This window comes from Battus philenor, unplaced genomic scaffold (genome assembly GCF_028537555.1).
Source record: "Battus philenor isolate CCGP_79_NKW_IND1 unplaced genomic scaffold, ilBatPhil1.0.hap1 SCAF_4, whole genome shotgun sequence".
NCBI lineage: Eukaryota > Metazoa > Arthropoda > Insecta > Lepidoptera > Papilionidae > Battus > Battus philenor.
The window spans coordinates 8,273,108-8,297,742 of record NW_027181704.1 but is presented as its reverse complement, the minus strand read 5'-3'; the positions used below and the strand labels follow the sequence as shown (position 1 = coordinate 8,297,742).

Sequence of the window (24,635 nt, the reverse complement as noted above, 5' to 3'; positions counted from 1 at the left end):
AACTCAATTTAAAAGATATGTTTCCTTTGAAATATCTGAGTATACATCAACGCGATTTCGGCGGTTCGTAAGGTTTGTCTAAAATTTTCCAATTTGCACTCGAAAGTCCGATACGACACAGAGTGGGAAGCAAACAGAGACCGTGGCGAGGTCGAGAACTGGGAGGGGGTGTGCAAACCCGAACGTTCGAAAAAGCTGGCTCCGGGCACAGGGGGCGGCGCGCAAACACGCCGTCTCCGGGGATCCGCTCATTAGTCGTGCAAACACGCCGGCGGCCACTTTGACAAGCAGGACTCGCCTAAGACCGAGGTCCGTTCGCTTCACAAGCTCGCGACCGATCTTCCCCTTCGCCGCTTTAGCGTTAGCTACAAAGAGCGAACAGAACTGCACATGCTAAATAAAAGCGGTCCTGTTATTTATTGAACTTGGGCAAGTTGTACGAATTTTGTGGATTCCTACCAAGTGACTATTAAAGGTTATTTAAATGAGATTTCACGAAATTACCAACTTTATTACCATGTATGCTATAGAATTTTAACTGCTTGTTTTAATGTAACACAATTAAAACAACCAATAACTTATATACTCGTATCAGTTTTTCTGCCAAATTTCAAGACTAACCAAATTTTAAAAGCCCCATTAGTATTAAATGGAAATCAAATTTTTTAGAAAACGCTGGACGTAGGTAGTTTTCGACTGATCCTATTGGAAATGTATAGGAGAGGTTTATGTCGAGTATTAGATGTATATTACATAGTAGTAACATAGTACAAACATTGGTAATGCATTGTTAGTTACAAATGATCTGTCTTTGATTTTGTTTCATGTATATAAGGGGTCTTTCATGATTTAAGAGTTTTCCGTGAAGTTTGCATTATGGCGGCAAAATGCTCACAATCATAACGATGGCGGGACCGTCATCAATCATTGGCTCAGGTGCACTACTGTCTGAGCTTTCCCCGCTACCCTCTCCGCCCTACTTCACTGTCCTTAGAGTGTTGCTTGCTTCGTACTATACACGGTGACTGCAATTTTAAATAAAGACAATCTATTAAGGCAATTAAACTAATAGTTCATTTTAAATATAATTTTTAAATTATTGTTACAGAGTTATCTAATATTTTTCCGGGAGTTTAAAGTTAACGAAGTTTGTGATGGACGCTTTGCTTTTATTAAAAGAAGCTTTGGTAATGACGTTTTGGGATAAATGAGGCGTTCCTGTATTATTTATACGACTAATACTTTATGTTTACTTTTATATATATAAAAAAACTCATTTCATCTACAGTTCATTTTGAAAGAATGTTATTACTTTACAAGTATTAAGCTAGTTCACTTGATGCCTCAATTAATCCCTTTTACAAAGTTCAATGAAGATCGTAATGTTAAGTGTGAATTTATTTAAACCTATTATATTCTTTTGTGGAATTAATTTTCAATATCATTAAGCGGTAGTAATTGTATTGCAATTGAAAATTGCAACACAGAGGCACGCGAGCTGTCAAAAAGGAAGACGAAAGCCGGTTTTAATTACTTACAAAAATTAAACGAGAATTCTTCAAAAATGATGAAACGTTTATTTTAACGATCCCGGAGCAATACTAAATAAGTATATACATAGATGGTATTATCTCTGGCACTAAAAATTAACATAAAAAGAAAAAACTTTCCAATTAATTAAAAAAATAACTGAGACTTCTATCCATGCATTTGATTTTTAAATAAAAGTTGTGCGGCCACTTATAGATCGTTGAAAGTGCTCTATTCATGTCTAATTCTGTCACTTCCTTTCGCAAGGGTGACTACCAGTTCTTCAGATTTTTGTAAGGTCTCACACACATTTTAGCCTCTCCGCTAAAGCATTGTGTTAAAAATGGAGACAGATACTTTGAATGAATTTTGACTAAAATAAATGTTATATATATATAATTTATTTTTTAAAATGAAACGCCTTTGTTTTAGTTTATTGGTAATTATTTTAACGGATGTCGTATGTCGTATTTAAAGACCAACAACGTGTATATAGTAATCATCTACCGTGAAAGAATTTCTATATATTCGTTAATTAAAAACAGCGAACAACCGTGGGGCACAGCAGAGATGCGCGCGGCATGTGGCCTCGAAGGGCGCAAATTGAATTAGCAAGGGCGAGAGACCGGCACACGCACGCCGCCATAACCGCCGCATTATCAGATTAGATGGCTCCGCTGCATCTCGCAACGATGCATTACTTCATTAATTGCTGTTATCATAACAACACATTAATGTTTCTCTTATTCTTAATTAATATTTCACAGATTTTTTTAAAAAAATAATTCTTTGTTAGATTGAATAATTTAAAAATTTATCATCTGCCAGAATATGAACATTGTACTTTTGTGAAAAAAAAGTTTGTATATTAAAGTGGAGATAAATTTACAATTTTTAGAAATAACACATTTTAGGTTATTTTTAAAACGATTAATATATTCATAAATTCAAACACTCGGTAGTGTAAGGGATAAATGAACCAGAAAGATTCCAACCTTCCAACATTTACATCATTTGACACATAGGACGTCCACTGCTGAACAGAAGCATCCCTCGTAGATTTCCAGTAGGACCGGTCAGCAACTGCATGCACCAAGCGTTTTCTGACAGAGTCAACAAGATCGTCTGTCCATTTTGTGGGTGAACATTCTACGCTATGCTTGTGGCTCTGTGGTCATCAAACTAGAATCTTAAGGCCCCAGCGGCTATCTGTTTTGTTCGCATTGTGATACACTGCCCGTTGCCAATCCGCTGGCCTCAGACGATTATTTTAATTCGGAAATATCTTGTCCAACGGCAGCCTCTGGATAGAACCTTCGCTGTGTTCACCGGGATGCCTCCTAAACGATGTAATTATTGGGAAGATTTTATAAGGAGTTTATGTAATACAAACACAGTCTTTAGCAACTCGCTGTTAGTAGCTTAGGGTACAGTTAAACGAAATTAAAAAGATGATAAGCTGAGAGCGTCTATAATTCACGGAGTATAATCAACTCTAAACCTATTTCAACTGCAAAACACGAGCCTCTCCATAGATTCCCGCTTCCGACGTCCTAAGCTGGGTTCGCCGGTCCGCCATTTTCATTCTAGTCAAAAAAGGACGGATGACAAAGTTATTAAACTAAGCTATGCTGCGAACAAAAAAAAAACTGTGGCTGACGGATACTTAGATACTTACTACTACATTAATAAGAGATAGAGAGTGAGCCCTTACTAAATATATTTGAGAATTCTAAATCTGATGGTAATACGGTCGTCTGACACATGTGAACTTCCTCCGCTGTGCTTGCCAGTCTGTGGTCTCCGTTCTAGAACTGCAAGTCCACAGCGGCCATATCTTCTGTGCTTTGACTTACACAATGACATTTCAACTTGCCAATCGTCTACGGACCTTGCATTCTTTATTCGATCTTGTAGAAAAGCCCTGAGCATAGCCATCTACATGGCTCGTTAAGCGACTGTGACTGCTATAGTATTATTTACTATAGCATAAATAATAACAAAATACCTTCAGTAAGCAGATAACCAAAACCGTAGTAATCGATACTGAAGTTCTTTTAGCAGATAATAAATTGTGGTTCTGAAAGTATAACGCCAGAAGATTAGTACGGAAACTAGACGGTTATCTTTAGTAAAAGTGCTCACTTATAGCTGTAGAAATAAAGACTCATTTTGTTGCTGAGGCATGTACTTTCGTCTGTGTTATCCTCGGAAGCTAATAGCGTGGGCAAACTGAGATTGTATTCGGATCCCTTCTCGGCTCGCATGTGCTCCATGCTGCCGTCCCAAGCCGCATACACATAACACTAACACTGCACAGCTCTACTCGGGTAGAGCGCTATACTACTTGCAAACGTCTTTCGTCGAACGTCCCGAGCAACTTCTTTTATTTTAAAATTTTTAAGTTCACGGACCCTTACGCTCTGTGAGCTTGGCTCCGATGAAATTGTAAAAGCCCTCGGGCTAACAACAACAACGTCAACAGAGAATAAGTAAGTCTCGAGAGTCACCCAAAAAAGCTACTTAGACAGTTTCAAGTTTCATATCAAGCAGTTTTATTAAAGACAGTGCTAAAGCATTTTGTTAGGTTTTTTAATAATTTTATATGAAATACACCGACTTACATATGGCGATATTTAAGTTATAGACTCGTTTAATAAAATAAATTGTTTAATATCACACAGTAAAGAAATCTTACTCTAAACGGTACACGGAAGTTTACTGATGCGTTTATAGAGATAATCAGCTAATACATAACAATATTAACACAACTAACATAATTTAACTTTTAACTATATATATACTTATAAATTTCTTTTTTTACAATATATATTTGTTTTATTTAAACATTCAAGGGATCTAAGTATATTTTTAAAATCTTTCAATTATATGACTATTCATTAAACTATGACATATGTTTAAGATTATTTATTAACTTCCGACAATATTTAAAAATATTTAAATAACTAGGTAAAGACTGAGTCAAATCACAAAAAAGGGAAGCGACTCGAGTGCTACAAAGCTGTTTGATTGCAGGTTGCTAAGTGAAGTCATATTTCACCGCTGCGACTTGTTTTCGTTCGAAGTTGTTGTAGTGAATAAGGTATTTACTTTGCGACGGAGTTTTGTTTTTTCCTCTTGTTTTGATAATTTTTCTGTGCAAAGGTTAAATAAATTAAGTATAAAATAAGATATAAATAAACGACTTCTTTAAGACTTATTTCTGTTTATGAGGTGAAATAATTTTCGACTAGAATAATGTATAAAGTTATCATTTTATGTATGATCATTCTAGATGAGTTAGCAAAAGATATCGTGCCAATTCAAAATAAAATAGGTTTAAAATTAAAAAAGGTTCAACATAAAATTGATAACATCACTTATTGACGTCAAGAAAACTCAGACATCAGAAGAATAGACGAAAGAAACTAAACGGCACAGTTTAAACCATAAACGCAACTCAAGTGGGTTGGCGATCACGAAGTGGTGTTATGGTACGCAGAGGACGCTCCTGCCCCTCCTCTGGAATGGAATGCTAATTAGCAGTGAAAATCTTATATAATTAATGCACAAAGTGTGAATAATATCCTTTGAATTGAACCCTTGACCTACATCACAAGTTTCAGGCCTTTACTGCTGGGATACCACTGATCTAATTTTTTTAGAGAAGATAACGTACTTATTTAGTTAGCTTTCAAATAGCCTTGGGGCTGTTAGTTCAAGTCATTCCCAGGGTATGCTATCTTTTATGAAGTCATTTACTGTATAGTAGCCCCTAACACACAAATGTTACATGTTTAAATATATTTTTAAGCCTTTTTTCTTTTAATCTAGTGTAGTCTAGTGGCAACTCTGAATATTTTCTGGGATTCAATTGTAGCTACAATGCGCTTAAAAAGACTTATTAATTTGATGAAGTCGAATTTTAGGTATATAAAATCTGTTTTTGCATATGGTATTTACATTTTGTACTTTCTGAATATATTTTTTGCACATATATTATGTGTAATACATTTTCTTACATGTATAATGTGTTGGAAGTATGGGCATATAATCTTTCTTAAGGTTTGTTTGCTTTCCATAACGTGGTTGTAAAACATTAAACATTCAATGAATTACATTAATATGAAAAAATATATTTAAGTTGTAATGGCCGTCGGTGTATATAAGCGAAAGTGTAACGATCTATCTATCGATATTTCTGGAATTATTAGATGCAGACACTTGAATTTTAGTAGGAATATTTCTTTCGACGAATAGACGTCAGCAAAGAACGAAATTTACAAGAATTTACCAACAAGGTGGCTTGTGAATTGAAGAGTAAATAAAACGCACGTTTTAGAACATTAAAAAAACAAAACATTTTTTTGTTAAAAATTATTAAAAATGGTCGCGCAGCACGAACTAGTTAGTTATATATTAACTAGCTCCACCCGCACAATTATATTTCTCATATTTCACATATGACGGCTTTATTTTTCAATGTTTTAAAGTTAGTTAAATGAAATTAAATGTTATGTGTAAAAAGTTATTATTAAATAACATAATTATTATATTAAAAATCTAGTGCATATAATAATTATTTAGAAATTTTGTCACTAACAGCATAGCCTCGGTAGCGCAGTAGGCAGCGCGTAAGTCTCATAATCTTAAGGTCGTGAGTTCGATCCTCACCCGGGGCAAATTTTTTTATTTAGTTGAAATTAAATCTTAACTTGTTAAAATATAATTTTATTTAGAACAACATTGAAATAAGACAAGACAATATACACAAAGTAAGATATACGTCTTTTTGTACGAATACTTAATCGATGCATTAAATATTAACCTATGAAAATTTTCAATTTAATTTAAAAGAAATATAGAATGATACATCGTGTTTTTGATATAGAGTCAAAAGTGATATTTTTCTTTTAGATTTATGTCACAATATCATATAAATTTGTTTAACCTCCTCAGTCCCGAGTATATTTTTGTTCGTATTTTTTGTAAAAAGTGGTAACCATGGACAATATATATATTTCTAGATTTGTTAAGACCCAAGGAAAATAAAAATTATGCGGAAAATGCTCTTCCAATATGTCGCCATACGGCGACATCAGGTCTCAATGCTTTAAAAAGTTGAAAAAACTCCATATATTTTCCGAAATCTTTTATTCAAAAAGTAATTACTGTAAGCAACTGAAATAAAAAACAATGTTATTGGTTGGGACAAAGAATCGTTACTTTCATTCGTGGTAGTTTTTATAGCAGTTTCTCCCCGAAATCTCCCATAAAAATGGAACAACCTGGAGGTAATCGGGCGGACAGGCGCATTATTACTTTACCACCTATATCTAAAGATTGGAATCTATCATCTTCAATTACGCTGTCCCCTTTACCTTCGTAAAGAAAAAAATCAAGTCGCAATCCTTTAGGACAGGCTAAGACAAAATTTTTCAACCCCACTGGATTGAGTTTTCCTTTTATCATCTGCCTTGCCTGATGTTTCCCATAAAAAGGTATCATCTGCTCGTCAATGCAAACATCTGCCGACGGGGAATTCAGAAGACACCCATTGCGAACACAAGAAATCAAGGGCTGGACCTTCCAGAACTTGGTGCTACTTTTTATTTCCTCCGGAATTTCGAAATCATTTAGAAGTTTCAATGAGGCCCTCAGTTTGAAGTACCGATCTCTAGTTATTCTGTCTGCAATTGCTGGAATTCTGGACTTCTGATCCCAATACATCCTGATCCTAGGAAATCGAAGGTATGACATCATGATAGTTACACCAAAGAATGTTCTGATTTCTTTATCAGATGTGTTCAAATTAGTGCCCGTCTTACTAAGGTACGTTTGGTTACTATGAAATGCAATTTGTTCGTAAATGTCGCTCGTTAAATACTTTGCCACATAGTCGTGAGGAGGCAAATTGATTGCCACAGTGTTCGGTAATTCGAATCGTGGGGCTGGTGGCAATGGATCGAAATTATCTGATGACTTCCAAAATACACGTCTTTCGGAAGTACTTGCTGTGGAAGGGACATGACTCGATGTCGACTGATGAGAGCGAACCATTGTAGAAAGGCTGTTATCCTCTTCCTCATTTTCTTCTTCATCTTCCTCGTCATCTTCTTCAGTAATTTCGGGAACATAGGCCGGATCATCCGCGATATCCTCATCACCAAAATCATAGTCTAAATCAGAGTCCTCCCCAGTGATTACGTCGTATAGGGCATCCTCCAGTTCCTTATCTGGAAAAAGTATATTATCTAAGATCCAAATAAATAAAAATTTCGTGGAAATATAACCAAAATATCTAAATTAGGGGGAAAAAAGGAGGTACGAAATTATATGGCAAAAATGTACTTTTTTACAGGTTAAAACCCAGAGTCTCCAAAAGGCGACATACACGTTTCTATGTGTGCGTGTAACAGGAATGAACAAGTTCGTTTGTTTTTTTTCGCGCAATAGTTAGTCTAACTATTGAGAAATATGATAACTAATTTGATTTCAATATGAAACATAAAATAATGTACACAGTTTGCACTTACCTTGGCCGGAATCGTCAATTATGAATTTTTTTCGCGCACTCATTTTCAATCACTTGCATAAAATTAGCGGTGCAATTTTATGACAAAACTTATAAATGAGCGGTAGCGGCATATATCGGAGAGCAAGAAACTACTACAACGTACTGCCGCTGCTTCAAAATACAAGGCTTTTACCTACCTTTCCTCGATGGCGTTGTATGTCGCCTTATGGCGACGTTTGGACTGAGGAGGTTAAAGAAGAAGTTTTATAGTGTTAACGCTGTGCTACGAGTGTAACGAATCTTCTGAGCTTTCTTCTGAGATGTACCATGAGGTTCTCTTTCTTTGATGCTCGTGAGCCGAAGCCAAGACTTGTTAAGGCAACTCTCAATTTAGATTTAAATAAAAAACATATAAATAATTACCTTATTTTAGACGTCCAAAGGATTCTTAAATATTTTGAGATGTTTACAGAGTGATTGGTTTTAGGCGTAATTGCCGTAAATGACTGTTCGTATAGCCCTTTTTTTGTCTTCTAATATAATAAATAACGTAATGATGATCTGGTAAGAAAAAGCTATTTCAAAACTGTGATCACTACCTATTTAAATTAATTATTGTTTACGAATTATTCCTGCGGACTTTGTACTTCCAGAAATTGTAGGCCTGTTCAATTCTAATAGAAAAAATAAATTAAGGTTGCATATTCAAAACTGATCATTTTATACAAGGTGATTGGAAATAGGTGCGTACGTTTTAAAGCTTTTTACATACAAATGAGCTATACTTTCGCTTCTTTAAAGCTTTCACATCTATTTCCAGTCACTCTGTATAAAATCTTTAACGCTTTTACAACAGCAATTCACCTGTATAATCGGAATTAAGGTATATTAACGGTGAACGTCACGTTTTCTGAAACCGCCCGTCTCCGTGTGTCACGTCTTGTGATTAAATGATGTTGACTACTAATAGTACTATTGATTAACTATTTGTACTAAGAGTATTTTATAAATGGCTTTCTTATACGATATTTGTTCGCGTAATTGGAATAATTTTATATAAAGTCATATATCTATAGATATTATTAAAAAAAGTGTTGCAGCATAATGAATAATAAATAAGGCATGCGACATCGCGAGCGGCGTAGGAGCGTCGCCGCCGCTCCCGCGGGACGGCCGCAGTAATTCCGATATTGTGAATATTATACGCGCTGTTTTCTCACGTACCCTTTATGCATTTGCCCCCCGTGGCTTACGCGTGCACTTCCATCGAAATTATTTCTTTTATTTTTTTCAGTTTAATGTCGTTTCTAGTAGTCTTCATATTTTTTCACACACCCCGATAGGCGTCTAAAGACCATCATCGCCATCACCATCATCATGTCAGCTGGTAGGCGCCCACTGCAATGAATAGGTCTCCTCCAATATCGCCACAATGACCAGTCTTGTCCTACCCGCATCCAAAACCTTTACGCGACCTTGAATAGGAGGTCAGTTCATTTAGTGGGGCCTATCCACACTGCATCTACCGACTTGTTGGGACCGAAAGATTCTAGATCGGCGAAAAAGCCTTCGGTTGCACTGCCACTTTACACGATCAACTCTTTGGTATACGACAGAAACGTCAGTTTTGCGTTCTCCTTCATTTCTGATTCGATCTCGCAGCTGAACTCCAAGCATAGCCCTCTCTATATCTATGTATGTATTATTAAGAATAGTTAACTTTTAAATATATGATTAATTGGTGTTATTTACAATACTTATTACATGAAAATTTTTTACCTAAAGTATTTTGATCTTTGAAAATGGACTCTCATATATTATGAATTAAATTATATGGATCTGGATGAATGGATAAGAGATAAATAAATAATCAAATGTATTTTTAATATCAATTTTGCTAACTTTTTCTCTAAATGAAAACGTATAATATCGAGGAGCAATCGTTTTTTTTTTCGTGTGAGATTGCAATTCATTAAATTATCTACTAAATATCCTGCTAGCATTAGGTTTTTTTTATAGATCTTGTCAAGGCTAAAAATTATATAAGGAATTTTGTAATGTAATTCTCTTACTTTGTGCTTTCATTGTCTTAATTTGTATCTCTTACCTATTTTTTTTCACTACTTACGGTACCATCAACAGAAACGCCTCGCTCTACCATAGTCTAGAAAGACGACCAATTACAAAAAGTACGTACCATGAGCAAATGTCTTTTATCATACCAAAAATCCAAAAAATGTCTTTAAAATATTCATTTAGTTTGTACAGTATTATTTATATTAACTATACAATTTAGATGGTCAATGCGTATTTTTGACACCTCAATGTACTAACGTGATTCGTTTAGAGCCCTATGGACAATAAAGTGCTTTTGCTTACGATTTATATAAATTTTGAAATGAATGGTACGTAGGCGATGCTAAGTAGAAGTGCGTAAGTCGTGAGTTCTTCTACATTATAGCATTCTATCAATATTAATAAATGAGTACGGGTGTCTGATGGCCGGTTTATGTTATTAAATATGATTATTTCAAAAAGTAACATACGGAGCGATGGAGGGTGATTGGCATCAGAAGGAAATTAATTTTTAAGCCAAGATGTTGCTGTCGGGTTGCATCATGAGTTTGCTATCGAGACATTTTTTAAGAATAATCATTCTTACGTAACTGCTCGTCAACAATTTTGTTAACACTTCGGTATTTGATGGATAAGTGATGGACCAGTTCCATGGTACAGATATTCCCCGCAACTGCCTATTAATACCCCACGGTCAGTGCTCAGTCGATCTTTAAAGACTCTCGAAAACAAAGAAGTCGACCCGAATTGAACAATACGGAAAATAGCAGCTTCACTGAGATAACCCCAAGATTAATATATGATACTTCCAAAAAAAGATTTAAAGTTCTATCCTTTTATAATGCAAGAACTAAGAGAATTTGACTTTGTTTCAGGCAAAAACAATTGTCAAACAATGTTGGAGCGTTTCCGCATTTCCCATTTTGCTGTGACGAGGCTCAGTTTCTCTTAAACGACCATGCCAACAAGCAAAATTGCCGTTACTGGTCCAAGAACCTGCAACCGTTGAAAAAAACAATTGCATTGCCACAGGATAAATGTTTGATGCGCATTAATCCAATGGATTAATGCGCTATAATTATTGCGCTTTATGGGACTACTAGAGAGAATTTATAACAACAATCCCGAACTCGTATATTAAAAAAAAAATCATCTAAAAACCAGGTAAATTAAACCAAGCGTACTGCAGCGTGTAGCGCAGAACACAAGGTTCTGTTCTGAACAGTGTGCGGAAGTCAACAGAAGATATTTGGATTTGGACACTTTAAAAAATAAATTTTGCATTCATGTTTTATTATTAAATGCATTTATTCAAATCAAATAAATCTGCCATAAGACATCCTGTGCGTTGGTAAATTCATGTATGTTTTACCACTAATTGATCTTTGTGTAAATTAGATGAAATCATTAAAAAAACTTCCGTTGTATAGAATGCATGATTTAAAATTATCTGTGTGGAGCCCCAAAACATAAAAATTGTTAATAGTTTTATGTGGACATTTAATGGCTCGCTTTTGGGATCTTCATATATTTTTAAATGAGACATATTAGTACAAGGTGGTATAATCGTTTTCTATGAAGATGGGTCATTTCTAATAGAAGGCGAAGTAATTTGTGATACAAATATTAATTAGCTGTCATAATGATTTCATATATGTTTCGATAAATTTATTATAATTATTCAATAGTTATTACTTATGAGCATATGAAGAAAGATTAAAGTCTACGGCTAATGCGTGCGCCTAACTAGTGATGACTTACGGCATTGAAACCTGGTCTGCCACTTGCTGCCCTGCCTTATTGGTATTATATATTATATACTCAAGGTCTTCATGGCTTCTCATGGCTTTACTAGCTATGGAGAGGGCTATGATCAGGATTTTTACGAGGTTTTGTTCTTTAAATGAGTAGACCCATGAACAAACGAAAGACAAACAAAATTACAAATTGAAGTAGCATTGGTTAGGCCAGATAACGCGCAGAATAGAAGGCCACTGGAGCCTGCTTCCAGGGTTTGCAGGCCGCTTCCAACAGATCCTATGGGAAATTTGCTAGGGTGGCCTATGTCCAACAGTCTACTGTTACCTACGGCGTTAATCATAATAATCATAGATATGTCTGTGGATAATTATGTGAATAGTATAAAGATTTTAAAAGTTTATGAAATTACCGTTTGTATAATAACTTTATTTGTCATTCTAATTTTTTTTAAACACAGTTATTTCGTTGTTGATGCACTCGATATGCTGTCGGTATTAACGTACGTAAGATGACGAAAATAAATAGTAATTCGTTAGTTTAATGTACTGCACAGAAATTAATGAGGCATGCACGCGATGTTCAATTATAAATATAATGATGATTGTGATGACTGCAAGAGTACTTAGTCGCGTTTGCACTAAGTAACAAAATTCAAAGCCAAGAGTTGTATCAAGTTTTTAGTGTATCCAATTCTTAATTATTACAAGTTTTTACAAATAAACAAATCCTATTTTTAACTCAGTGTGTTACTTACTTATACTATATTCGATTATAATTTTTTTATCCATGGAACTGGCTGCACCTGAATAAATAAAGTTTTGTTTAAAATGTTTAGTTTATCAATTGTGGTTAGTATTGTTGTATACTCTAGTATTTAAATTTTTGTTTATGTAAACGAAAAACATTAAATAATTTCAATGAGTGCATATCGGGTGCAATAGTAATTGCGATTAAATAGCAACATCCATTCATTAAGCGGGTACCTGGATCGTTAATTACAAGTTTTTTTTTTATTTTCCTCAATGACAAAGGAACTGTCGGCGAAAAGAAAAGTAGACAAGTGTCGTGACACGCATCCCCGAGCGAGCGAGCTAGCGAACGAGCGGCCAATGGCAGTGGCGCGCCGAGGAGAACTCGCGGCCATTGGGCTTCCAGGGGGTGAGCGAACCGCCCCGCCCTCCAGCCTCGCCCTTATTGAATTAGGCTTATCATTCGATTTCGAGTGGGGCAAGCGCACGGACCTCCGCGGTCGAAACTCTCCGATATCGTCTCCAATCGGCGTAATTCGATAGCGTCACCGCTGATCTAATTACGCGAATGTGAGCTTCTACGAGTAGTTCTCGGAAGCCGACGGTGTGGATGTTAGGTAGTGCGTCGCCAAGATAATCACTGAAGATGGAGTACGGGTACTTGAGCGGCGCCGGTGGCGGCTTCGACGGTGGCTGTCTAGGTTCGGGCGGTGGTGAGCTGGCTTGGGGCGAGTTGGCGTCGTGCGGGCAGATGTCTCAGGCTGCCTACCGCTACCAGGGCATGCGCTACCAGCCTCCGCCGCCACAGTGCGCGCGCCCACAGGATGCTGCCATCAGGAACCATCATATATTCCCGCCGGCGATGAATCTGCAACGTAAGTATTTATTGTTGCATAAAAGTAAAAAATACACGTGCTGATTTCTGTCCATTGATGACTCGCGCTGAACTCGATATGAATAGGTGTTGCTGCTATCAAGGTAGATTAAAGTTGTTTCAAAGAAAATGTACGGACAACTCATTAAGGTGGAGTGTGTGGTATTAGTAATATTATCGGAGGAATACCAGCATAACTAACGTTAAAAAAAACTGATGAAAACATTCTATTCTTTTTCTCTGTCGTTTAAAACGTACGCGTTTCCTTATATGAAGAATAATTTTTATCTTATAAAATATTGTTGCGCATTGTGCTTTTTTCGTAGCATGTAAACTTAATACGCGTAGACATCAAAATACGCCGCGGCCGTAGCGCTACGGAGATGTCGTTTATAAGCCCATTCGACATTTGTAGATATTAGCGCAAATTGATATTGTCCCAAAAAGTTAAAAAGAAATTAAAATATGTTTTTTTACGTAATATGAAAACAGTGAACTTGAACTTATAAAAGGCAATGCTATACTATTTATTTTATAAAGAGATATGAGGTACACCATTTAACGGTGACAATTTTACTTGCAAGATCAATTATAAGTAAAATAAGTACTATATAAGTTTTAATATTACAAAGCAAAAACAAAACTTAATATAATCTGGTTATAATAACGTACAGATAAAAATTATACACATGCGTACCTAAAATGTAATTAAAACGTATTGTTAGTTATTACAAAGTTAAAAATAAAAATATATTTTTATTAGTAACAATACCTCATGTTGAAATGTAGCAGCATATGCATGGTTTTTTACAAGAAAAATATAAAAAAAGCTATGGTGAAACAAGCTAATTTTAGCTTTAAATATACAGACGGCTGTATAACTAATTAAACTATCTATTAGTCCGTTATTTTAACGAATTTGTTGCCTTGTCAATACTTGATTTTATTCATTTATATATTTTTATAGCCTGTTTCGGATACGGTTATTTCTAAAATCATTATTTTCAATTCGACTTCTGTACACGTTTATTTTATTATTTTTGACATTATTATAAACAGCCACTATAATACGGTAAATTGTAAAAAAGTTACAATTAAGTTTCATAACATTTTACAGGAAAAACAAATTCATTAACTTTATTCTTCGTTATTGTTTCTGTTCTATTAGAAATCTACAGCCGAGGAGTGACTAACAGTGAACATCCTACAGCGGAAATCATAATAATTATTTTTCGCATAGTAGCGGACGTAGATTTTTTAAAATGTAAATTTTAACCTATTAAACTAACTTTTTTATTACAACTATTAATGCATATGAATTATTGTTTGATTTAAGAGCACAGATTGTAATAAATATTTAAAAATGCACATTTTTTAAGCATCATGATTTTTAATATATTTGCAAAATGAATAGGTATAAATATAAAGAGATTAAAAGAAAACTGATTGAAAAGAAACAACATCCTTAGAAACTCGAATATAAACAATACTTTATTAACAGGAAAAAAACCTAAAACGTGATATTTAAATATAGGTATAAATTATATACACAAAATACAAAAAAAAATTTAAAGGAGAACCTAAAAATTTGTACCCAGCAGCTTGCTACGCACGCTCCTTTCTTGCAAATATTGAAACCGGATCCGTTTTTACCGTTAGACGCCTACATTTTAAACAATCTTTTTTTTTATTTTCATCACGCTAATGTTGTGTTTCCTACTTTCTGTAAGTTCTAGGATAGGCGTATGTTTTAATAGGAATCTGACTCCTTAAATTATATGTTTAATCTTTGCAGGTCTCGAGTTAAGAACCTTCGTGGTTTTGTTCGTAAAACGTATTTAAGTTTTTATAATAATTACGTCAATTTTCTGCGCGCAAAATAATAAAAAATGGTTTAAATGCATCGTTAATTTTGTATAATAAAAAGCGTTATATGTTCATAATATTGGATTCTAGAAGCTTGGAGTTCTAAGATTAACTAAATTAACTCTCATTAATCTGATTAATTTTAAAACAAAATATTTTAAAGCGCCAAGAAATTCGACTTATTTATATGCTGGAAAACTAAAAGTGGTTGCAGTAAGAGTTATATAATTATTATTTATTTTATTTATTACAGTAACTTTTTTAGATAAAATAATAAAAAAAGAAACAAAGAATTATTAGTGTTTTAGTCAGTTTACTGATACATGCAGGGTTGTAGTTATAGGTGTAAAAGCTATGAAGGGGTGAACCTGTAGCTCATTGTTAGTAAAGGGCTTTAAAAATTTTACACCTATTTTCAATATCAGTGAACTCTGAAATGTGTTACATTAGTTTATTCTTCCTATTGGAATGAGCCTGGCCAATAACTGCTGGCTGTACAAAGTCTGTGGGAATAGATAATAAACAAGTAATTAATTTTGACATGTATGTCCTTACTAGATTATTATTTCGTTATTCACTATTTTTGAAGCCGTTGACTTTTGGATACGAAGGTATCGTACTTTCATTGACAGCTAATGAAATATGCATTCCTACTTTAAACCTTTAACATGCATAACCAATTAATCTGAATGCAATTATATTTATAATAAAAATCCCTTCGAAAATCAACGGCACTCTTTCTGCAGATTCCGTGTTATTAAAATTTTCTTGCAAGTTTTAAATAATTTAAATTTAATACTTCAGTATTGTAATCAGAACGTCTATTTTGTGAAATGATAATTAATGTTAATTGATAATCAATGTGATAATTGATAGATTTTTTTTATTTTATTGTTAATTGTAAACATTTGTGTTGTTTTTTTTGTTGTTAAATATACCGAGTTGAGAGCAAAATTTTTAATCTTAGTCAAATGTGCTTAATCCATAAAAAATGAGAGAATTTCAACGTTTAAATAGTTAGTTTAAGATCTTTTTAAAAATCAATATGGTACAAGATATTTAAAGGCAACGGAAGCAATTGAAAGTCTTAAACAATTATCGTTTTCTTACGGAACGCCAAAGTGAAATCGTTTTCATTTAGAGCGAGCGCTGGGATAGGAGGTTGCGGCGGTCATGGAACAAAGAGCGGTGTAGAGGCATAGCTGGGCGGAGTGCTGAGGGGAGAGGGAACGGCCTCGCCGCGTGAGCGATTGCGCCTCTAATTGGCAGCGGCGTTCGCGAGAATCTTAAGGGGAGGACACGGACTCGAGTCTCTGCGCCTTGCAGTTCTTGTGTATATAATAGTGATGGGGTCATTTCTACCACGACATCGATGTATCGATTAATAATATTCATTTATATTTTTAATTTACTTCGTATTAATTATTGGTCTGTATAAATAGATTAATTATATTTGAGGTATATGGACCCATAATATTCATAATGTAGTTGTTTTCGTATTCGATTTTATTAAATTATTGGCATGGTTTTATTAAAAATTAAAGGATATACTTAATTAGACCGAAATGCTCATGTAACGTTATATATTTTTTTGATTATTTCGCGTAAATGATTGCAAAAGCAAAAAATAGTTAAAATAGTCGAAAAATTTGAACTGTATATTTATCGATTGATATATTACATATTGATTGCTCATTTATTGTGAATAAATGTACCGTAAACTCTTTTTAAAAATCAACGGTATAATAAACAACGTAATGATAATATAGTAAGAAAAAGCGTTTTCAAAATTTAGACTACTATATCTTATAATTATTACTTGTTTACTATCTGTCTTTGTTTTGTATTGCCAGAAGACACTGGCTACTCGCAGTCCAAAAGTAGTTTTTTGCTGACAAAGGAGCATATACATTCAACCCCTTAAAGCATTTACACTTACAACCAATCATCATGTATAGCCGATGAATCTTCAGCTGTGAGGCGCTTTTTTATAATTTTTTGTGCCCTAAATTGTGCGATAATATTATGTTGTTTACGTACTTATTAACGTTTTTTTCTCTGACCTACACTTTTTAAATTTGTAGTATTTCCAAGATATATTAATACTAATGAATTAAAAGTATTCCAAAACAAAAAAAGTTATTAAAATGTCATTTGAATTTCAAGCAAAAAAAGTTACATAGTAGTAAATTTAAAGGATCAGAACATCGATATACTTACTGCCGACTGTGTTAGCAAGGCGTCCGCTTCCCCCCAGTCGTGCCCCCTCCCTGTGCGACGTCCATGCAATACAATAACTTACCTAAGGCGGTATCTCACGTAATCTCGAGTAAGCCCGGATTATGGCCGTTAATCATGCGGAAATTAATTACAAGTTTGCGTATTAATTGTTGTACAATTACAAGAATTCCTGGCCTGGGTGATATTAAGATGTTCCAAGATTTGCGACAAATTGAATAAATTAAGGTTGGCGAGGTTTTGTAAGTCAAGGTCTGGAAATTTATTGCTGTTGTAACGGAACGGCAATATTTCCTAATTCTATCTATTCGTACAAATAAGTCGAACATTACGCATGTTTAGTTTCGTAAATTGTAATGTTCCTTGAATAGATGACTTTGTTTACAAGATTAAATCGATATAAGTAAAGAATGTTTTAATTAATTTATAACTGGTATATTGAATTATTTACTGACTTATTAGTAATTCTAGGTAAGATTAAACTTTCGTACAGATTTAAAAAAATTTAAAACATTCTTTAATCTAAAGCGGAACGTTTTCAAGAGTATAATTTTTAAAATGGTGTTTTTAAACTCATAATTTTAATTGAAATATATTTTATTTTTTAGGTGTATGTTACTTTATAACATTGATATAGGATCGACTATGAAATAATATTTATTGAAGAATTATAATAAATCTAACATAATGTACTACGTTTCAATTTATTACATATCATCACTATAGAAGTTGACTTATTCGGAAAGAAATGAAGTAGTTATAAAAATATTAACTTTTTCGATCAATGTAAATAGTGAACGTACTTGATTTTGTATAGGACGCGTAACGGAGAGGGAAAACACAAATAGTTCCGGAATCCTAAACCAATAACGCCATTTCTATGCTCATGTCGCCTTCGCATGCAAGTGGACGGGTTAATTCGATTTGTAGGCAGGATCGGGGGCAATATTTTATCGCATCATGTGATCTATTCTGTCCCAGCAAAGTATAGTATGGTGGAGTGGGCCATAAAAAAGGTAATATCTCACAGTTGAACAGCGCCGTGAGCTGTGATCGTAACTTCTACAATGTTACAGCTCCACATTCGAATGGAGAATTGACGTTTATTTCATTTTTTGGTTAAAGAAAGTTTTTTCTTACCTAGCTGAAAATAGAGGACAATATTACTTTCAGTTGATACAACTTGAAAATCCCTTTTAATGGTAAAGGTTTTTTTTCTTTTCTTGTTTATTTACAAATTACAGCTATACAAATTCCTAACTATACTCAGTTTTGTAGCAAAAATGGGCGCTCTAAACTAAGTAACATGCAACTGAGTAATAAAAGTCAGTTATCTTAATGAATACGTTACATTATTATAACTAACGACAAACAATAGTAAACTATGTACCTACATTATACACACGTATGTAATTTCATCACCGTAATCATTTTAGTTGTGTGACGTCTACTGCTGAACACACACCACCTAGATTTTCAAAAGTAGGATGCGGCCTTCATCCAGCGTCTTTTAACTGCCTTAAGTAAGGTCGTCTGACTGCCTTTTCCTGTGATGCGCTTGTTGGCTGTTGGTCTGCACTCCAGAACCCTTCAGATCCAAAAAAAGAATTTTTTCATCATACATTTAGGTTCAATGAATTATTTCTTATTAGCGTAATTTTGTACGTAACACACTTAAGAAATACTTATTGTATTTCTTAAGAGTGTTTTTCAGAATTTTTCGGAACAGTTTCGATGTTTCGTTACAGGACTACGGAAGTCTATTTTGTGATGACTGAAATGATTTGGTTAATGCAAGGCGAAATAGATTTTCTTGTTAATGATAAATTTTGAGCTGTCATTCCTAACTTTGACCAAATTATATTCAAGCAAACTTTTTAGGCTATGTTATATAATATGCTTTTTAGAACTGTTACTATTTGGTGTGTGCATTTGCATTAGACGTCAAGGAATATGTAGAAGCGCTTCTGATACTTCTGATAGATTTAGTTTGTCTTTTAGTAGAGTACTAACTACCGAATTAATTCATCTGTTAAAATAACTTCTAAATAAACATTAATGGCAATAAATTTGTTTAATTAATAGCGTGGTTGTTTTTGAGTAAAATTGAATGAAGTATAATGCAAGTCACAATAAAACCTATTCCATTATCCTTATTTTTACGAGTACCTAGAGCTCGCCGCTGGTACAATTTAACTCCAACATCCGAATGCTCGTGTTTTACGGCAGCCATTACGTAAATTTACCCACATGTTTATTCGCAAATATAAAATATATTGGCAATGTGCACTACGCTTATAAGCTTTTTATATTCGTGCGAGTTCGTATACACTATCGGTAATGGTATGCCGGATGTAAAAAATTTACAGCGACATAAACAATACTTTTTATAAAATATTACATCGAATGTTATTTAACTTAAAGTTTACAAAAATTAACTTGAAATACGAAGTAACAGTTTCAATAATGATAAAAGTCGAATGAATTGTACGTTCTCCTAATTAAATTTAAAAAGAGCTCCAGAGATATTTTTGGATTTTGTTCGTGTCAAACCTTGGTCAATTTTTAATGTTTTTTTTTAATTTTGAACAAATTGAAAAAAAAAATAATAATATTGAAATGTTATATAAATATATAATCTCGAGCATACTATTGAATACAATTTAAATGCGTTAAATCAAATACACGTATGAATAATTTGTTATAAATATTAGCGTTTAAATAAATTAGTACACGTAACTAAAATTATACTGTAGCTCTCTTCGTTTTTATATACATCGTTAGAAAATGGGACACATGACATTGTTTTATAGTTTTTGTGTCGAAATTGTAATACGACCAGAGCGTTCTGGAGGTAAACGATGTCTTCCTACTAGTATCGTAATGTAGAAATGCAAAATCTTACAAGCGCGTCCGCATTTTATCACTTTTAGACAGTTTTTTTTTCTTAAGAATGATTGCTTTCTCTCAATTTATTCGTGGTAATTCGATTTTATTATACGCCTTTTGTGTTTACCGAGCAGTGCTTACTGTTGAGGCAATCACTGCGATAATAACGAGTGTACACGAAAATGTGTCGAGGAGTAATAAAATCATCATCATAATTTCCGCTGTAAGACGTCCATCGCTGATCACAGGCTGCCAGAGACTTCTAATGAGCATGGTTAGAAGCGCCTTGCATTCAGTGTCTTCCGTCGACTTTAAGCATGAAGTCTGTTCACCTTGTAGGTGTTGACGGTGTGACATTTTACGTTGCGCTTATTAGTAACTTAGAACTTTAAGGCCCAACGGCTATAAGTTTTTCGCGATATGTGGCCTGCCCATTGCCAATTTAACTTGCCAATCTGCTGAGTTATGTCATTTATTTGCGTTCGTCCTCCGGAAGTCCTCATTCCAGATTCGATGTCCTAATCATTTATCTGTATGATAACTTGTAACTATTTTTAATACAGAGAGGCAGAGTAGCTTTAATATGTTATTTATATTTTTGTAAATACATAACAATTTACATCTAAATTAGAAGAAATCAGTGAAATTTTATTTATCGTTCTTACTTTAATACTTTACGTTATAACTAAATCAGTATTAAATAACTGATTTAGTTATAACAGATGTTAGAATATATTTTGGTCGTGTACTTGGAGCTGAAGTGAGTCGATGTACGCAAAGTGTTGGTCCATTAATCTACGCGTAACCCTTGCCGCGGCGTGGGAGGCGCAATATGCCGCGATGACGCGCCGACAACGTTTGCATTATGGATGCCGGGGAAGTTTTCGCGTGACGCGAGAAAAATGAACCGAGGCCCACCTAGATGGATGGCGAAACAATTTACTACGATTTTCAGCCGCGCCGAAAGTCCCCGGTTGTAGCGCAAGCCTTTCAAGTCTTTGCCTTTTATATTTTACTTTGGTTGCTATTTATGCCTTTTTTGGCTGAAAAGATCTTTTACATGCATAAATAAATCGAAGTTGGTAGCATGGCATATACTCAATACTTCGACGGATCTCGTGCTATCAAAAGTTACTGGCTTGTCGCAGTATAATAGAAAAAAATATATAAAACTTATAGCAGAGTGATTATTTCATTTATCAATTTAATTCTTTTAATAACAAACAAAACCAGGTTTTTTATTTTGTACACAACAAGAATATACGTGTTTTCGTTTCAGTACTTCTTAACAAATGTTTTTGTTTTGGTCGATGTGAAATGTTTGACATATATATATATATTCACTGTGTGGTTTCTACTGAAGAAAATAGTTTTTTTTTTTTAATTACTTGCGCGCATTTATACGGACATTTCATTTGACAATACATTTTGATTAAACAGAATATCCACAATTTAAAAATATTAATGCTTTGGGTTGGTTATATCTAAAGATTCGGCGCAAACATTTCCTGAACGCGCCGTCACATCACTCAGTAATTAAGACTAGGAGGCGAGGCGCCTACAGGGGGCCACGGATCATATCACCTGCGAATTAATCGGCCTCTGACGATTAATTAACGCCACGTGCTCCCGCTTGTGCCTTATTTACCAACACACCGGTTTACATACAGCGTTTGCCGCGATCGAAAGATAAATCGAATGTAAGCGCTGTTTGTTATACTCTATTACTCTTACTGTATAACACATATATTATCGTATAATTATTATAAATTCTTTTAACACTACTTAAATAAACAGTAAGTGATAAGTTGAAAAGGATAGTTAATTAAAACATTTACTAGCAAAAATTGAATTGCCATAACATATATAAAATAAATTTTTAAAGTGGTCAAGCTATTCTTAGGGTCCGATGAAAGAGAAGTTTTAATATTATTTTCTCTGTGTACTCGTACATTAGGTTCTAAGGCTTTAAGTATCTGAAGTGGAGACCACGGACTAACAAGCGCAGTGGTCAGAAGACCCTGAAACACTGGATGGTCAAAATGGTCAAAACAAATTGTCGTATTTTAAATATATCGGGAGGTCTAGGTCAAGCAGTGAAAGTCCTACAGCTGAAATTATGATGATTCGTAACAAGAAAGTTATTCTTGCACCATGTGGTTCATCTACAAGGTGAAAGGGTTAACCTCTTCCTACCGGTCTTATTAAAATGCTTTGGTGGAGAACTATGCCCAGCTGTGGACACCCTATGGCTAAAATGATGGTGATTAGTTTCTTATTTATTATTAAAGATCACGGTCAACACTAGGTCCTATCATCGAACATATCTAACAATGATCTCAGTTACATCTACACAGTGGACCAATTGGTTAGACAGAATCCGATTCGATTTTATATAAAAACAGAGGGAAAAAGTGAAACATGTTTTATAAGACACCTACACAATCCTTTTTCGTGTGCTCAGCCAGTAGTCAAATTACTAATTCATGGTTTTTTGTTTGTGTTACAAATACTATACTATTGAGTTGGATGAATTCGAGAGGTATTAAATGTCAGCAGTAATTCTGAAAATGTTTGCAGTAAACTTATTTATTTGTCACACTTCGACAAAACGGTTCCACCCGCTCCGTTAGATATTAATGGTATTATTTGTATCTGGCTTATAAAGGAAAAAATAAACATAATAAATATATATAAAAAATACAGAAGCAGACTGATATAATTCATCGATTTCGGTTAATGATGCCAGAATCCAAAGCGATCCTTCGCACAGGGTTCGATAAAATTATACGGCCGTAATAACAATGAGCGCGCCATCCGCATGACCCACGAACTGCAAACTCAAATTAAACATCATAAGAACAGAAACATCTTGCCAAGATCCTCTTCATTAGGTCCCGCAAATTGCATGGGGCGTAGGGGAGTCGAGGGGGGGGGTCGCCAGCCTCCCCGCCGTCCCCATCTCGTGTCTCTCCCATCTATTAATAATGCAAATGAGACCGCAGCGTGGCCAAGAAGCGAGTCTCGCTTAATTCCGGTTCATTTGAGGTAATTGTCGTTGCTATCTGCGGTCTGCGGTCCGGACCGGGCCACGCTACGTCCGGACATCTAATGCTTATAAAGCTAAGCTTAATGGAGATACTCATGACTGTAATGAAACCAGTATTTTCCCGTTGTGTGTTTTAGTTAGTTATTCTAGTTCACGAACCAATGGTTAGCGATAACTTTAATTATATAACTAGCTGAAATTTAATCTTACTCGTTAATGATAACGTTTTATTTGTGTACAAATGAATAATAACAATACAAAATAGCAATAGTAATTTTTTTATGGGCTTATAATACGTAAAGAAAATGTTTAAGTTTTATTATTATAATGACTACTAGGACATTTATGTTATAGATTATATATACTTATATAACTTCGGGATATATAATTTTATGCAACGTTATAAAAATATGCTACTTTGTCGATATATGAAAATGTACAGTTAAACAAGTTTCAAATATTTACCAAGACAATTACTAAGGGATTTTTTTTATTCAAAATTTGTAATAAGCGAAGTATTAAGAGGACAATCAATTGTACAAAGGCACATCTGAGGCGTAGCTCACGGCTACGATCGATACTTGCTCTCTGCCGCATTTCAACGCTACTTTTCCGTAGCGTAAAGAAATTCATTTATTTCTTAATGCTAGTTTTAGTTATATTTCATTACCTCCTGGTTTTAACTGCAAATAGTTAAAATAATTATAATGTACTTTAATTTATAGATCCTACAAGTGCGATTTTAACTATTTACTGTGCTATTACAACAAAAATTACGATTTTACAATGCATTACAAGAAATCGTATTGAAACAGCTTTCGAATATTAAAATTTTGTGTTTTATTAGCGGAAATCGTCGAACCCTGTATTGTTAGAACCATAAAATTTTAAAAAAAAACCTTTGTACAGTATTTGATAAAAAAGCGGCTAATTAAAACGACTTTGTTTACACACGAAGATAAATAAGAGGCGTAGGTATAAAACTCATTTTATTGCAGGCCTGTAGGTACATAAGCGGCGAGGGTGCGACATGCCGGAAGGGAGGTAAAAATGGCCGCTCGGAGAAACCTGCGTTATTCTACGTTC

General features: G+C 34.3%; 2 protein-coding genes and 1 non-coding gene across 3 annotated transcripts in view; 2 read left to right on the top strand and 1 right to left on the bottom strand.

Annotated features, from left to right (window-relative positions):
- The first annotated feature begins 6,139 nt into the window (after positions 1–6,139).
- TRNAM-CAU (transfer RNA methionine (anticodon CAU)) lies at positions 6,140–6,212 on the top strand. The gene has a single exon. It is a non-coding gene; the product is annotated as a tRNA-Met (tRNA).
- Positions 6,213–6,774: 562 nt separating this feature from the next.
- LOC137928967 (piggyBac transposable element-derived protein 3-like) lies at positions 6,775–8,109 on the bottom strand. The gene is made up of 2 exons (XM_068771974.1): positions 8,067–8,109; positions 6,775–7,766 (listed from the first exon to the last, which is right to left on the bottom strand). The coding sequence occupies exons 1-2, from the start codon at positions 8,107–8,109 to the stop codon at positions 6,775–6,777; spliced, it is 1,035 nt and encodes a 344-aa protein (XP_068628075.1).
- Positions 8,110–13,279: 5,170 nt separating this feature from the next.
- The window catches only part of LOC137928747 (paired mesoderm homeobox protein 2A-like), a 40,938-nt gene continuing 29,582 nt past the window's right edge, over positions 13,280–24,635 (top strand). The window contains exon 1 of the mRNA XM_068771701.1: positions 13,280–13,508. Coding sequence (XP_068627802.1) covers positions 13,280–13,508 — 229 coding nt within the window. The remainder of the gene's footprint in view (positions 13,509–24,635) is intronic.